Source organism: Podarcis pityusensis, assembly GCF_964106645.2.
Source record: "Podarcis pityusensis genome assembly, chromosome: 6".
NCBI classification, from domain to species: domain Eukaryota; kingdom Metazoa; phylum Chordata; class Lepidosauria; order Squamata; family Lacertidae; genus Podarcis; species Podarcis pityusensis.
In genome coordinates, this window is record NC_138030.1 from 91,942,312 (window position 1) to 91,959,559 (window position 17,248).

Here is a 17,248-nt window from a genome sequence, read left to right on the forward strand (position 1 = left end):
CTTCTGTAATTTTACTCGAAGGCCAGTTTATATTAGGCATAAATATGGGTTTTTAATGTTATTCTTGAGCACTAACATGAAATGTGTGTGATAGAATTGTCAGCTTTAAGGGTTTTTTTGGGGGGGTAGAGATAATCTGCTGCCACCACCAAATATTAACAGTTACTCTTGCTGTTTCTTTCTTTTTTCTAGAACTCCCTCAGTTAAGAGACAAGTCAGCTGCATTAGACAGTTCAAAGCCTCTTCCCACATCTTTACAGCGTGATTTCATCCCAGAAGAGATCTTTGTTGCACTGACCTCTGCTGCCAACCCAATCCCCTGTCCCAGTGTTTTAAGACCCCCCAAGAAAACAAAAAGTATAAAAGACTTTCAGGTGCATAAGTTCATTTCCAGTCTATGAATATTTGCTTTTTAAATACAAAATTTGCCACAAAACCCACTTGCTTTAGATGCCTGCTGGTGACTGCGAATTATGCCAGGTGCACATAGACACCAGTATTTTAGGACAGCACTTTGCAGAGGGAGCGTTTTTGGCAACATGGCAGCATGAGAAATGTTAAGAACCTGAAGTTCACTGAATGGGGGGGGGGGAGGCAAGAGACTAGTTGGGCCAAAGAACTGGCACTGTCAGGCAACTTAGAGTTTTATTAAGGAGATTTTAGTACTTCAGCTTTTGTTGCTTATCGGACATATCACAAACTACTTTCAGCAACAGAAACTTTTGAGATTGGTTCAGTAAGAAACAAATAAACATGCTTTGGGCATGTTGTATAAATAAAGAGGTAAAGGTAAAGGGACCCCTGACCGGTAGGTCTAGTCGTGACCGACTCTGGGGTTGCGCGCTCATCTCGCTCTATAGGCCGAGGGAGCCAGCGTTTGTCCGCAGACAGCTTCCGGGTCATGTGGCCAGCATGACTAAGCCGCTTCTGGTGAACCAGAGCAGCACATGGAAACGCCGTTTACCTTCCCGCCGGAGCGGTCCCTATTTATCTACTCGCACTTTGACGTGCTTTCGAACTGCTAGGTTGGCAGGAGCAGGGACCGAGCAACAGGAGCTCACCCCGTCACGGGGATTTGAACCGCCGACCTTCTGATCGGCAAGTCCTAGGCTCTGTGGTTTAACCCACAGCGCCACCCGCGTCCCTATAAATAAAGAACCCATCCCTTTATTGCATCTGTCTTTTGCATGTTCTCCTTCCTGTTTTTGATGTATATTTCACATGCATCTCTCGCCAGCTCATAAAAAGGCTTCAGCTAAGACTTAGAAGAAACAGCTGACAGGGTCTCCCTGCTATGTGCATTTGTGTGTAATGTGTCATTAGGCTTATCAGTATTGGAGATGTAGTCTGTGCTTACCACCTGATCCCGAAGAACCTCTTGAACTAGTCTTTTCTGTTCACTCTTCAGGGGTGCATTCGTACTACTGATGGGGTCTGGCAACATCCTGTACGCAGAAACAAGTTTCGATATCTGATAGAGCATCCGATTTGCCTCACAGGAGCTGGAAGGTAATAGAATGGAATTAATAGGGTCCTGGCACGTCACATGCCTCTTTGCAATAACCAGTAGCAGTGCTAGGATTTGGGAGCCACAGTGCAAGGGTGATGGAGAGTGCTAGGGAAATGCCCATTAAGTATGTTACACAAGAGTGGCTAACCCGAGGTGATGGTGTGCTTGGAGATGAGCAGGAATGCCCATGAACCAAGCTATGACCTTAGAGCAGCTTTTGCTAACTTGTCACCCTCCTGATGTTGTTGGATGCAACCTCTGCCAGACCCAGCCAGTTCTGCTGGTGATCAGGGATGATGGGAGTTGTACTCCAGAACGTAGGAGGGCACCCGGCTGGGGAAGACTGGCCTAGAGTCTGCACTGCTGCCTGTTTCCTCATGCTGCTGCCTGCACCCACAGAGCCAAACCATTCCAGTCCACGGGAGGCTGCATATGTTGCTCAGCATTCAGCAAGCTGGCTCTGTTTCACACTTGGGTTTAACTTGTGGCGCACTTGGCAAAAGCAGTGGCCACCACTGTTTGAAAACCAGCCCTTTCAAGACCCCAAGACCCTCCTTGTCAACACATTGCTCCATTTTAACTCGGGGATAGGGGGAACCATGAAGGAGTTTGCCTTCCGCTGAGAGTAATCCGCTAGAGGGTAGATGTTGGTGGTTGGTAGACCAAAAGTGGCTGGGAGCAGAGGCAAGAAGCAGGCAGGTCTTCTCTCTTTCCTTTTCTGTCATCCCCTTTCTCTTTCTCCACCTCTTCCCATCAAGTAATCTGTTGCTCTTGGAAAAGATCTGAACTGATTGGTTGCAGTGCACTTCCCCCCTCTCTTCCATTGCACTGTCCATTTTGAGACCACCACCACCATGATTTCCCTCCTCCTTGCCAGAGTTCTCAACTGATCACTTGCAGAGTCTGCTTCCCCCCTCCCACTTCCATCACTCCATCTGGTTCCCTGCCCCATTCATGTCTCTGAATACCAGTCACCGGGGAACAATAACATGAGAGGGCTGCTGTACTCATAACTTGCATGTGGTCTTTCCATAAGCATCTGATTGGCGCACCTTTGGGGGTTCATTTCAGGCAGCAAAATGCTTTGGGCCAGCATTGGTAATAGCCAGGGGTTATTGGATAACAAGTAAGGTCCTTGCAGACTGGAGGCAATGTTGTCCCCATCTTTAAAGAGGGAGGGAAAGAAGACCCAGGTAACTAGTCAGCTTGAAATCAATACCAGGAAAGGTCCTTGAACAGATAATTAAATAGTTGGTCTGTGAACACTTAGGAAAGAATGCTGTGATTACTAAGACCCAACCTGGGTTTCTGAAAAACCTGGTCCCCGCACTCCGCCGCGCTAGTAAGAGCAGGTGGTGGGGGCAGCAGCGTGGCGGCAGGGGGCGGTTAGGCAATCTTCGTGGGCCACTACCGGCCCATGGGCCTTAGGTTGCCGACCCCTGCTTTGGATTGTTTTGGCTGCTTCTGTTGCTTTGTCATTTATTAAACTAAAAGTAACTAAAAGTATCTCCTTTAAAACAAATTATTTCCATTTTATAGAGGACAACGAAGAATAGGCACATTGCATTTCATTCTCTGCTAGCTGTATAGTTTTTAAAAAATATAGCTCTACAGCGGCAAGTAAGTCAGGGATCGCCAACATGGTGCTGCGGGCACCACTGTGCCCACTGCCTCCTATGGAGCCTGCAAAAGGTCTAAGTAAATATATTTTCAAAAATGCACAAGAGTCAGTTTGCTCTTTCATCTCAGTTCCTGCTTGAACTGATTCAGCCTCTTCTACAACAGACAACTCCCCAAACGTGCCCTCTTTTCATTGGAGGCCAGGATTGGACACCCACCATCCCATTTTGAATAGAGGGGTCAAAGGCATGAAGAACATTAATTTCTGTGACATCAGTTTCTGTCACGCAATTAAAAAGTCTGGTTGAGCAATCTTGTGGGCCTTCCAGCCAATGACCCACTTATGCTGGCATAAGTTAGTTGCCATCCTATGTACTCCCAGTACAAAAAATGAGGAGAAAAGACAAGCATTACAAAACACAAAGCAGCCACTCACCCAGTGACCTTCGCAACAGTGGCAGTGTTATGACTGAATACCATTTCTTTGGTTTGAATTGTGTGACTTTGGAGTAGGGGCCAAGAACAACATCTGAAGGAGTTTCAGAGTTTGACATAGTCCCACTCCTTCCGAGACATGCCACTGTCCCATTTTGGCAGAATGTGGGCATATCTCAACATACGCTAGTATAGGGGCCTTCCATCAAATCCTGAAAAACTCAAGGATTAAGGGATTGTGCCTTAAAGTTGTTTGTTTGTATTAATTTTAATTGATGGGAAGATTTCCATATGAATGTAACACAGCAGTTGTTGTTGTTTGAGAGCATTAACCAGCCATTATTCTCCTTAAAAACATAAATATTGTGTTGAAATAGTTAGTTGTAATTCTGGAAATGGATCTTCACTGGAAGGGGAATATATTTTGGTACCTTGGTATTGTAGGCATCCACCAGAACTCAAAACATCCCTGTGCATATGTGGTGCATAGCACAATGCACTAAGTTTAATTTCAAACTAATTAGAAAGTACAAATTTGCAGAGTGCAAACTGCTTCTTATTTTTGTGGTGGGTGGGGAAGAGAATGGTGATGGTTTTGCCCCTCTTCTACTGCTGTTGCAATGCACCTTCCTGGCCAGTGAAATTCACAATTCCCTCCTCCTCCATGTTGTAATCTTGAGTGCCATTTGATGAAGAAAGCTGTATTGAGGGAACACACCTTAGGTCTTTTTGCGAAACAAGGAGACTACTGAACAGCTGTCTCAATGTTATCATGTGATGCCAGTAGGTGTCCTCTTGAAAAGACATTCCCCATCTTCTCTCCAAAGAGAAGCGCTCTTCTAAGAGGGTGTCTGCCACTCACAAGGGCTGGGTTGTGATGCATGCATGAGTTGTATCGGGTGTCAGGTTAGAAGAAATATCCCTTCTTCTATAAGAAGGAAGAATGCCGCAAAGAGGACATTTGCCACCTGTGGTTGTTGTTTTTTAACACTTAAAACATGCTGCTCAGATTAACTGAGAACCGATTAACAGCTTTTAATTTAGTTTTACAGCTTTGTTGACGAAACACCTCAAACGTCTAAGCTGTGCTGTGCATACTTAATTGGGCACGCTCCATCCCTTTAATCATCTTATGTTCCATTTCTTTTTTCTTTCTTTTTTTAAATGATATTTATTAAGGTTTCCAATAAAAAGAACACATCAATAAAAAATTAAACATAAAAACATAAAAAAGAAATACACAATTCAAAAATACACAATACATAATCCAAAAAAGAAAAACAGAAAAAACAAAAGACAAAAAAGAAAACAGTTAAAAACAATACCACCTTTTCATCTCCATTTTTAAATTTACTTATTTTCTGGACCTCCTCATACCTCCCTCTTTTGTATTCCAGTTCAAATTGTTTGTCCAGCAATTTCTTTCCCTCTTTTTTAATCCCAATCTTTAATCTTAATATAATATAACATTAAAATTTTACCTCTTAAAAACCAAGTTTCCATTTCCTTAAACTTTTTTAATCCTAATCCTTAATCTTAATCTATATATAACTTTAAATCCTGTACAGCTGGAAGCCACTTATTTTCAATCCAACATCACTCTAACATTCTTTAATTTTGCAATGTTTCTGCAGATAGTCTTTGAATTTCTTCCAGTCTTCCTCCACTGACTCTTCTCCCTGGTCACGAATTCTGCCAGTCATTTCCGCCAGTTCCATATAGTCCATCAGTTTCATCTGCCATTCCTCCAGTGTGGGAAGCTCTTGTGTCTTCCAATACTTTGCGATGAGTATTCTTGCTGCTGTTGTTGTGTACATAAAGAAAGTTCTATCCTTTTTTAACACCATTTGGCCGACTATGCCCAGGAGAAAGGCCTCTGGTTTCTTGGGGAAGGTATATTTAAATACCTTTTTTAATTCATTATATGTCATTTCCCAGAAAGCCTTAATCTTTGGGCACGTCCACCAAAGGTGAAAAAATGTACCTTAAGTTTCTTTACATTTACAACATTTATTATCCGGCAAATGATAGATTTTTGCAAGCTTGACTGGAGTTATGTACCACCTGTATATCATTTTCATAATATTCTCTCTTAGGGCATTACATGCCGTAAATTTCAGACCTGTGGTCCATAACTGTTCCCAGTCAGCGAACATAATGTTGTGTCCAACGTCTTGTGCCCATTTAATCATAGCCGATTTTACCGTTTCATCCTGAGTGTTCCATTTCAGCAGCAAGTTATACATTCTTGACAAATTCTTAGTTTTGGGTTCTAACAGTTCAGTTTCTAATTTTGATTTTTCCACCTGGAAGCCAATTTTCTTGTCCAATTTAAATGCCTCCATTATCTGAAAATAATGAAGCCAGTCTCGCACCTTGTTTTTTAGTTTTTCGAAATTCTGCAATTTCAGTCTATCTCCATCTTGTTCCAAAATTTCCCAATATTTCGGCCATTTGACCTCCATATTGAGCTTTTTCAAGGCTTTCGCTTCCATTGGTGACAGCCACCTTGGGGTTTTGTTTTCTAATAGATCCTTATATCTTATCCAAACATTAAACAGCACTTTCCTGAAAATATGATTTTTAAATGCTTTATGTGCTTTGACCTTATCATACCACAGATATGCATGCCATCCAAATACATTGTTAAAACCTTCTAGATCCAAAATGTCAGTGTTTTCAAGAAGCAGCCATTCTTTCAACCAGCAAAAAGCTGCTGATTCATAATAAAGTTTGAGGTCTGGCAGGGCAAATCCACCTCTTTCCTTTGCATCCGTTAATATTTTAAATTTTATTCTGGGCTTCTTGCCCTGCCAGACAAATCTAGAAATATCTTTCTGCCACCTCTTGAAACAATCCATTTTGTCCACAATTTGCAAAGTTTGAAACAAAAACAACATTCTAGGCAATACATTCATTTTTATTGCAGCAATACGGCCGAGCAGTGAAAGCTTCAAATTTGACCAAATTTCTAAATCTTTTTTCACTTCAGCCCAACATTTTTCATAATTATCTTTAAATAAATTCCCATTTTTTGCTGTCATGTTGATCCCCAGGTATTTCACTTTCTTAACCACAGTCAAGCCTGTCTCATTCTGAAACCTCTCTCTTTCAATCGGTGTTAAATTTTTCTCTAAAACCTTAGTTTTTAACTTGTTCAATTTAAATCCTGCCACTTGACCAAATTCTTGAATCAGTTCTAAAACCCTTTTAGTACTAGATTCTGGCTCCTGTAACGTCAATACTAAGTCATCTGCAAATGCTCTCAGTTTGTACTGTTTGGCTCCGACCTGTATACCTTTAACCAACCGGTCCCTTCTAATCATATTCAGCAGAACCTCCAGGACCGAAATAAAAAGAAGTGGGGAAATTGGGCAACCTTGTCGTGTCCCTTTTTCAATTTTAAGTTCTTCCGTCACCACATTATTTACAATTAATTTAGCCTTTTGTTCTGAATAAATTGCACTTATACCATTCCTACCCCCATGCCCTGTAGATTCTTCTTCATAAAGTTCCAAGAAATGTTGTCAAAGGCTTTTTCCGCGTCCACAAATATCAAAACTGCTTTAGTGTTTATGTTCACTTCTAGTTTTTCCAGAATATCAATTATATTCCTCAAATTGTCAGACAGATGTCTTCCTGGGAGAAAGCCCACTTGGTCTTTATGAATCTCTTCCATCAACACTTTTTTAAATCTCTTGGCCAAAATGTCAGCAAAAATTTTGTAATCCACATTAAGTAATGATATAGGGCGGTAGTTCTTAAGCTGTGTCTTTTCAGTCTCTGTTTTCGGTACAAGTGTAATATATGCTTCTTTCCACGACTCTGGTGCTCTTTTCCCCTCCATTATTTCATTACAGACCTCTTTCAAAGGTTGTATTAACCATTCTTTCAAGGATCTATAGTATCTAGAAGTCAAACCATCTGGTCCTGGAGATTTACCCAATTGCATATTTTGAATGGCACCTTCTATTTCCTGTTCAGTTATTTTGTAATTCAAAATTAGTTTATTTTCTTGAGATATTTTTTGTAATCCATTTGTTTTCAAAAATTGATCTAAGTCTGTTTCTTTCAATGGCCCTTGGGTATATAATCGTTTAAAGTACCTCTGGAAACAATTTCTAATCTCTGCAGGGTTCTGTATATTTCTTCCTTCCACTTCTAAGTTTGTGACTGTATTTAGTTTTTGTCTCTTTTTCATTTGCCATGCCAACAATTTACCACATTTGTTAGCCGACTCAAATGTCTTTTGTCTTATTTGTTTAATTTTCCATTCTATTTCCTGATTCATCATTTTCATATATTGTACTTGATATAACTTTAACTCTCTCAGAATCTCTTGAGATTTTGGGTTTACTCTCAGTCTTTTTTCACTTTCTTTTATTTTGTCCAATATCTTATCCTTCTTCTCATTTTGAATTCTTTTCTTTACTGCGTTCTGTTGTATTAGGAACCCTCTCATAACCGCTTTACTTGCGTCCCAGATTACTCTTTTCTCCACATTGGTGCTCAAGTTTATCTCAAAATAGTCTCTCAAGGTTTTTGGGGCCTTCTTAAGTACTTCTTCATCTCTAAATAAGGTGTAATTCATCTTCCATCTAAAGGAGCCAGTTGGTGTTAGTCTCATTTCCATCTTGACAGCATTGTGATCGGAACAAGTTTTCGGGCAGATTTCCACCTTTCTTGTCTTTGGTGCCATTCCTCTAGTTATTCAAATTTGGTCAATTCTTGTCCATGTCATTTTGGCTTCAGAAAAGAAAGTTCCCTCTTTAGCCATGGGGTTTCTTATTCTCCAAATATCAACTAAGTCCAAGTTGTCTGTCATGTCAAAAAAGGTTTTCGGTAGTCTACCATCCTTAGTGACTACCTGTCTTTGTGCCTTACCCATATATGTAGATACCACTCCATTCATATCTCCCATCAAAATCATGTTGTAATCCATATGGTCCATCAGGGTCTCGTGCAACTTCTTAAAAAATTCAGATTTCCCATCATTTGGTGCATAGATTCCTACTATCAAAAATTTTTCTCCTTGTGTTTGAATTTCAATTGCCACAAATCTTCCTTGGTCATCTTTAAAAACAAATTTCGGTGATAGTCTGTCCTTTGCATAAATCACAACCCCTCTTTTTTTAACTTTGTCCGATGAAATAAACTCCTGACCAAGTCTTTTATTTATCAACAATTTCCTGTGTAATCTTGTTATATGTGTTTCTTGTAGACAAATCAAGTCCAATTGTTCCTTTTTTAGTAGATGAAACACTGATTTCCTTTTCTGAGGGGAATTCAGACCACGACAGTTCCAAGTTATAATCATCTTATGTTCCATTTCAGGTAATTGAAAAGAACAAGCTGATCTTGGCTCGCAGAATGTATGACAGTGAAAAGGCTTGGGTCAAAGGCATGAGGCATTTCATTATGATGTTGGCATCACAGGTAGAATTGCTTAAGAGCACCTAACTGGGAAAGGGATGTCAGCTAGTTTTGTTCGTTTGTTCCAGAATGGCTGTGTGTGAAAGGTGGCTTGCTGGTACTCCTGGATCCTTTGCTGTCACTTGAGGCTCGAGTACTTTCTATCAGCTTCAGCTGCTGACTCAGCCGTGCCCCTATCTAGACAAGGATAGCCTATGCTCTGTCACCTGTGCTTTGTCAACCTCTAGGTTAGATTACTGCAATGTGTTACACATAGGGCTGCCTCTGAAGACAGTTCAGGAACCTCAGCTGGTGCTAAATTTAGTGGACAGGTTGCTCACCGGGGCAAGATGGTTTGAGCATACTATACCGATCCTGGCGTGACTGCATTGGCTGCCCATTAGTCTCTGGACCCAATTCAGAGTGCTAGTTTTGACCTATAAAGCCTTAAATCAGGGGTCAGCAAACTTACCATGCCTCAGGCCGGTGTCTCCAGCGCCGATCACGTGGCGGGCCGGAGGGCGGGGGAGCGCGTGCCCATACACGTGTGCACACGCTATTTCAGCGCACTTCCAGGTTGGAGGAGCACCGGAAATAGCTTGTGCGCACGTGCACGGGCCTCCTCCGACCCGGATGTGCACCGGAAATAATGCTTGCGCATGCACGAATAACGCTTGCGCATGCACACAAGCTATTTCTTGTGCTCCTCTGACCCGAACGTGGGCAGCCACACAACGCAGCACCAGTAAGAGCGGTCTGCGGCAGTGGGGGTCGCTGCGAGCCGGATAAAACGAGTCCCTTGGGCCTTAGTTTGGGGACTCCTGCCTTAAATGGTCAGGACCACAATACTTCACAGACTGCCTCTTCCTATATGAACCGGCCTGATCATAATCTGAGGCCCTTCTTCATGTGGCTCCTCCATGAGAGGCTTGGAGTGTGGCAATATGAGAACAGGCCTTCTCTGTGGTGGCTCCCCATTTGTGGAATGCTCTCCACAGGGAGGCACCAGCTGAAAATGTTTCTCCATAACCAGGCTTTTGGCTGATTAAACATTTTATGGCCCTTAAAATGTGTTTGTGGGAGGGGGGATTATTGATTTGCTTTTGTTTTCCAATGTAGTTTGTGTTCTCGTGTTGTATTTTTCTGCTCTGTGATCTTTGAATGAAGGGCGGCATACAAATACAATGACAGCAACAATATTGTTTCTGGGCATATGTGTCTCCATTACACAGTCTGTTTTTCTGGATTACATCTCTGCTCGAGTACTCATAGAGAAGTGGGGCAGGGAGCAGGGGACGCCTGTATATTTAGAACAGTTTTATGACACTCCATGTTAGTTGGGCCCAGGCTGGCAAAATGGCTAAAAAGCTGGTAGTGTTGACTGGCAGCAGTGTGTCTAGTGCTTCATATGATTAAAAGCCTATGTCCCAGTCTAAATATGTCCAGCAATGCATGTTTGAATGTCAGTGTTGCACTTGTAAGATTTTAGCTGTGTGTACTGTGGAAATAAGGGATGCTGGTGGCGCTGTGGGTTAAACCACAGAGCCTAGGACTTGCCGATCAGAAGGTCAGCTGTTCGAATCCCTGCGACGGGGTGAGCTCCTGTTGCTCGGTCCCTGCTCCTGCCAACCTAGCAGTTCGAAAGCACGTCAAAGTGCAAGTAGATAAATAGGGACCGCTCCGGTGGGAAGGTAGACAGCGTTTCCGTGCGCTGCTCTGGTTCGCCAGAAGCGGCTTAGTCATGCTGGCCACATGACCTGGAAGCTGTACGCCGGCTCCCTTGGCCAATAAAGCAAGATGAGCACTGCAAACCCAGAGTCGACCACGACTGGACCTAATGGTCAGGGGTCCCTTTACCTTACTGTGGAAATATGCATAGTATTATTTGCTTAGCAATTTAGATGTCTGCTGTAGACAGGCTTTTATGATTATTTTAATCTTTATGGCTTTTTTAAAATCTATTTTTCTTATGGATTCTTTCTCTACCCCCCAATCCCATTTTTCTCTTGTGATTCTTTCAGGATGCGACTGATCTTTCCACTCTGCAGGAGCTGACACAGGAGTTTCGGGAACGCGTGAGCCAAATTAGCACAGAACTGGAACAAATCGAAGAAACCAGTAGGGACAGGGCTAGGAGTATTCAGAATGGTTTGGCTGGTTGGCTCAGTTACTTCCAGAATCATGTTCTGTGAGTCTCAAGGAATGATCCTTTATTATTGGGGGGGCCTCTGTCCTGCCTTCCACATTCACTGGAGGAGTACATGGTCAAAGATCATTTTTTTTATTTTTTAAAATCATTTTTATTGATTGTCCAATAAAAAACATCCATTTAATATATCCAATCATAGTAGTCCAATTAAAATAAAAAACTAAAATAAAAAAGACCAAATTATATGTATTAATTTCTCAGAGCTCCCCATGGTCTGGATCTCTGAAGCATATCTCCACATCTTAGTCCTGCTTCTCCTCGTTGTTTCCATATTTTCCACATCTTGATTTTAACGCTTCATAATTCTTTGTCCCTGAGTCCACGATTCTCAATCATGTCAAACATAATGTACTTTCATCCGTCAAATATAGCTTTGTTAATATATATTTTTCCAACTGTCTTTTTATCAGCTCAGCTTCCTCTGATTCCTTAAAAAAAAAGGTTAATTTTTTAAGGGTGCCACTATGTGTACTTGATTTAAACATCAGGTTGCCATCAGCACTGAGCTAACACTTATTTCACATACAGCTGATCTATCTTGTCAATCCTGAAATTTGTGCAAGGGTTACTCCTTAGCTATCTTTGAAATACCTGGTTTATTTACAGTTATAGAAGCAGAATCTATTAGAAGCAAACAGATAACCGTGCAACAGGCAGCGAATCCACCAAACCTGCCTGTATTTCTCAGAGAATATATTCACACAAGTTGCTTCATAGACAAGTTGCTTCACCCTAAATTCAAACTGGAAAGCTCTCTCTGAACTATTTCTTGTGCTCTCCTAATTGCTGATAGGTACTGCATTGCAAAGGCCATAAATGAATATTAAAGTTCATTTGTCAGATCCTTAGACTGACCAAGCGATGCATTAAGCTAGGGATGGTGACCCTTTGTGGCATCCATGAATTAAGCAAAGCCACAGTGATAAACCCATTCAGAGTAAGTTCCAAACAATAGGCTCTTGAAGGTGCTTCAGTTTCTTTCTTTGTGTCTCAAGCAAGGTATGCACACAGCAGGAGTTTATTCCGATTTTAGACACCCTGGACAACAGTGTGTATTCTTTGCTATATAATTCCCACCTCCTCTCTTTGACTTCCCAGTGGAAAAGGAACTTACACTTTTGCAAAAGGCGCCTCTTTATTGGATCAAATCCTTGTGGATCTGAAGGTCTGGGAAAAGGTAAGGGGTTTCCAGTACCAATCACAACGAACACAGTATTAAATATTATTATGTATTGGGTATTTAGATGTCTTCCCTGCAGGTAACATGCTTGTTTGTAGGCAGCCGATCATGCATCACTTTATTTATTGTCCTTAAATGTTTTTCTGCCTTAGGAAGCTAAAAGTGGCTTGTGCGGCCCTTCAGTCCCTAATTAGGACTGCTTCTGCTAATGTTTATCAGTGCATTCATTGACTCATATTATCACTGCAGCCAGTAAAGGGCAAGCTTGATATGGCATAGGAAGAGTGTGAAATTCCTCTGCTTACTGCAGCTGTAGGGCAGGGCTCTGAATTCAAGGAAAGCAGTAGTCTTAGCATGGTGTTGAATTTCATGTTTCTCCTCGGATTAGTTTGTGTGTGTGTGTGTTTTCACCAAAATTACCTCTGCTGCTTCACTCCTCTCCAGTTTGTGTGAAACGACACCAGTTATGTGTTTTTTTCTTCTGTGTGGAGAAAAGCAGCATAGGGGAGGGCAGAGCAAGTCTTACCAGGCAAATTGATCACGGGGAAAAGGTTGAGTATCCCCACATCACTCATTACTTCAATCAAATTTGGAGCTTCCAGAAGGAGCAAGGGTTGACTTTCTGTAAGTTATAAATAAATAAACTGTGGTACCCTTCCAGTGCCCACGATTTCACATCTCGTTAGGCCTAAAATCGTTAGGCTTTCCGGGTCATGTGGCCAACATGACTAAACTGCTTTTGGCACAACGGGACACCGTGACGAGTGCCAGAGTGCACAGAAATGTCATTTAGCTTCCTGCCACAGCGGTACCTATTTATCTACTTGCACTGGTGTGCTTTCAGACTGCTAGGTTGGCAGGAGCTGGGACAGAGCAATAGGAGCTCACCTTGTTGCGTGGACTTGAACTGAGCATACAGTCCCTGAGAAAGGTTTCAGGAAATTATGGCATTTGTCCCTTCTCCTGCTAGATGTTGAATGAGGAGTTGGCGCAGTTTGGTGGAGAAATCCTCCTTCTGAGACAAGAGCCCCTCACGGTGACTACTAATCTACAGAAGCAATGGGTGGATCTGGGGCTTGTTGTGCATGGGCGTCACAAGACTCTCAAGGGAAGGATGCCTGTTGAGTTGAAAATGCTGGAGAGAATCAACAAGCAGTCCACTCTTCTCTGTGAGCAGTACCGTATAAGGATTTGCGGGGAAAACGGTGAGAAACAGCTGGGTTTTCCCAAAAAGATTTTCTGGAGCACCTCTGGCAAAGGAAATTAAGAACCTTTTCCTGGTACGATTCATAAGAACATAAGAAGAGGCTGCTGGATCAGGCCAGTCGCCCACCTAGTACAGCATCCTGCTCTCACAGTGGCCAACCGATGCCCATGGGAAACAAGCAGAACATGAGCACAAGGGCACCTCTCCCGTTCTGTGGTTCCCGGCAACTGGTATTTGGAAGAATTGCTGCCTCCAACTTGGAGGTAGAGCATAGTCTTCACGGCTGGTAGCCACTGATAGCCCTCCATCACTGCCTCCTGGGGAGCAAGTTCCATAGTTTGTGCACTGTGTGAATAAGTCCTTCCTTTTGCCTGTCCCGAATCTTCCAACGTTCAGTTTCATTGAATGGCCGCAAGTTCTAAAGTTAGGAGAGAGAGGGAGAAAAAACTTCCTCTCTCCATTTTCTCGATGCCACGCATCGTTTTATAAACTTCTATCATGTTGACTCTCACTCGGCGTTTCTCTAAACCAGGCACCCCCAAACTCGGCCCTCCAGTAGTTTTGGGACTACAGTTCCCATCATCCCTGACCACTGGTCCTGTTAGCTAGGGATGATGGGAGTTGTAGCCCCAAAACATCTGGAGGGCCAAGTTTGGGTGTGCCTACTCTAAACTAAAAGGTTCCAAAGGCTGCAGCCTTTCTTCGTAGGGCAGTCATTCTATCCCTTCGATCATTTTGCCCACCTTTTTCTGATCCTTTTCCTTTTTAAGATGAGCCAACCAGAACTGTAAACTGTACTCCAACTGTGGTTGCACCGTAGATTTGTATAACAGCATCGTTCTGTTGGGCAAGCAGAAACGCTTGCTTACACTGGCAAAACCATTGCCTTGCCAAATCAGTGTTGCATCCTTTGAAATGGAAATTATACTTTCAGCTTGACCAGTGTGTGGAATTTTATTCTCAGCTCAGAATTTGGGGGTTCTTTGAGCCCATTTTAATAATGATTTTGGAAGTTAAGAGTCTAAGGTAGCATCTGGTCCTGATCTAATTGGCTATGATGTTGTTGTTGTTGACTGAATTGTTTCCTTTAAGGTTGGTACCTGAGGATGTGTTCAAGAAGATTCAGCAGTGGATCCTGACAACCACTAGTGGTTCCGAGAAAGAAAATGATCAGCTCAGCCATGATGTAGGTGTCCTGATGTTTTTCCAACTTCTAACAGCAGAGGCACACTTGTTTCAAACTAAAATGGAAGGCGAACTTCACTCTTAAAACCCTCTAAATGTAAGCTTTTTTATGTGTAACGTAATAATTACCTTTGCTCAGAGGAGGCCCTCCTTGTGTTTCTGCATGCATCACTCTTCCGAGCGTGTGTCTTGATTAGAAGCAGCCAATCCCAAAGAAGTAAGTCAGGCAGAGAGAGAAGAGGCAGCCTTTTTTGAAGGCCAGCAGTTCTGCTGCGTGTCTGTATTGAGAGCAGTTGAAATGGTCAGTTTGCAACTGATGCAGAATTGGAGAGATGTAGATTTCTATAGCAAAGCTAAAAAAACCACAACATAAAAAGTGGGTCTTGTTGCAGGCTAAGGATAATGATAGGTCTTGGATCTGAAAAGCTCCCCCTTTCTTCTTCCTATATGATGTCTGTCTTGTACATGTGTACAGATGTACAGAGAAAAGAAGTACAGTGGTGCCCCGCAAGACGAATGCCTCGCAAGACGAAAAACCCGCTAGACGAAAGGGTTTTCCGTTTTTTGATGTGCTTCGCAAGACGAATTTCCCTATGGGCTTGCTTCGCAAGACGAAAACGTCTTGCGAGTCTTGCGATTTTTTTCGCTCCCCCCCCCTTTTTCTAAGCCGCTAAGCCGCTAATAGCCTTTTAGCCGCTAAGCCGCTAAGCCTTTAATAGCCGCTAAACCGCTAATAGCGCTAATCCGCTAAGCCGCTAATAGGGTTGCTTCGCAAGACGAAAAAACTGCTAGACGAAGAGACTCGCGGAATGGATTATTTTCGTCTTGCAAGGCACCACTGTAAGTCCCTGGGACTTGTTCCTGTGCAAGCAGACCTAGGATTTCAGCCCTAGTGTTCATGCTGTGACTTTATAGTATAGCTTGAATCCACCTTGCTCTAAACTTCCTACAGCTGACCGACTTCCACTATGCTCTGAGCAAGTGGATGGTCAACCTGCTCATCCACATGGCTCCAGACCACATCTCTCATGATACCCTCCCCTTGACTGATGCAGAAGCGGCAAGGCAGGCGGAAAGGAAGCTGCTGAACATTTTCAAGCTGGAAGGAGAAGCCACAGGCCTGGCTGCAAAGCTGAGCACATTCTCCTGCTACATAGTCAGGTATTGCTGATCCCACTGAATCTCATCCGCTTCATAAAGTCACCCCACCAGGCAGGAAGGAAGCCCATGCCATGACAGAAAAGCTGTGTAGCAATGACAGAGGGCACCATGATAGGGCACATCTAGTGATATCTCTGTCTCAGCTACCCACACAGTAAGTGAACAGTAATGTTTCCCTCACAAGGTTGCTGGAGGATGAACACACATTTTTATTTATATGTGGTATAGATGTAGATCATGACATGGCCAAATACTGAAGGAGGTTTTTGTGGCCCGGTTTGTTTTAGTGCCTCAGCCCCACCTGTTCCACCTGGTTCTACAGGGAACCAGGCAGAGGGCCTTCTTGCTAGTGGCATCCGCCCTGTGGAACGCCCTCCCTTCAGATGTCAAAGAGATAAACAACTACCTGACATTTAGAAGACATCTGAAGGCAGCCCTGTTTAGGGAAGTTATTAATGTGTGACATTTTAATGTATTTTTAATCTTTGTTGGAAGCCGCCCAGAGTGGCTGAGGAGACCCAGCCAGATGGGAGGGGTACAAATAAATTATTATTATTATTATTATTATTATTATTATTATTATTAAAAGGGACACAGGTAGCGCTGTGGGTTAAATCACAGAGCCTAGGACTTGCCGATCAGAAGGTCGGCGGTTCGAATCCCCGCGATGGGGTGAGCTCCTGTCAATCTAGCAGTTCGAAAGCACATCAAAGTGCAAGTAGATAAATAGGTACCGCTCCAGTGGGAAGGTAAACGGCGTTTCCGTGCACTGCTCTGGTTCGCCAGAAGCGGCTTAATCATGCTGGCCACATGACCCGGAAGCTCCCTTGGCCAATAAAGCAAGATGAGCGCCGCAACCCCAGAGTCGGTCACGACTGGACCTAATGGTCAGGGGTCCCTTTACCTTTACCTATTATTATTATTATTATCATTATTATTATTGTGCTGGTGTTGCCTAGGAGATGTTTTGACTCTCGCAGTTGAGATGAACTGGGTATCCTTAGGCAAGCTCAGCCCTCCCTTGCAAGATTAGACACAATAATATTGACCTATCTAGTTGCTGGAAGGATTGCCATAAGATAATGTATGTGAAGCTTTTCATACACACTGAAAATATTCTATAAATACTAAAATTCACCTGGGTTATTAAGCAAGCCTCCTGGGGACTCTCCCAGAAATCTAGGCAACAAAGCCAAAACCAGGACTGCAGGCAGTAAACAGACACCATTCCATCTCTCTAGATATAGATATAGCAGAGAGGGAAGCAGGTAATGTTGTTCCTGGCATGTCTTCAGGTCTAATTTGCCAGAATAATGCTCATCAGAAAAG

The 17,248-nt window shown here is 42.9% G+C and overlaps 1 protein-coding gene across 1 annotated transcript in view; it reads left to right on the top strand.

Annotated features, from left to right (window-relative positions):
* Positions 1–17,248, top strand: part of LOC308479550 (axonemal dynein light chain domain-containing protein 1-like) — a 38,309-nt gene that overhangs the window by 4,073 nt on the left and 16,988 nt on the right. Inside the window, 10 exon segments of the mRNA XM_081010253.1 lie at positions 193–374; positions 1,409–1,509; positions 2,102–2,135; positions 8,900–9,001; positions 10,999–11,165; positions 12,285–12,363; positions 13,337–13,571; positions 14,344–14,389; positions 14,666–14,759; positions 15,711–15,919. Of these exon segments, the coding sequence (XP_080866379.1) occupies positions 193–374; positions 1,409–1,509; positions 2,102–2,135; positions 8,900–9,001; positions 10,999–11,165; positions 12,285–12,363; positions 13,337–13,571; positions 14,344–14,389; positions 14,666–14,759; positions 15,711–15,919 (1,249 nt within the window).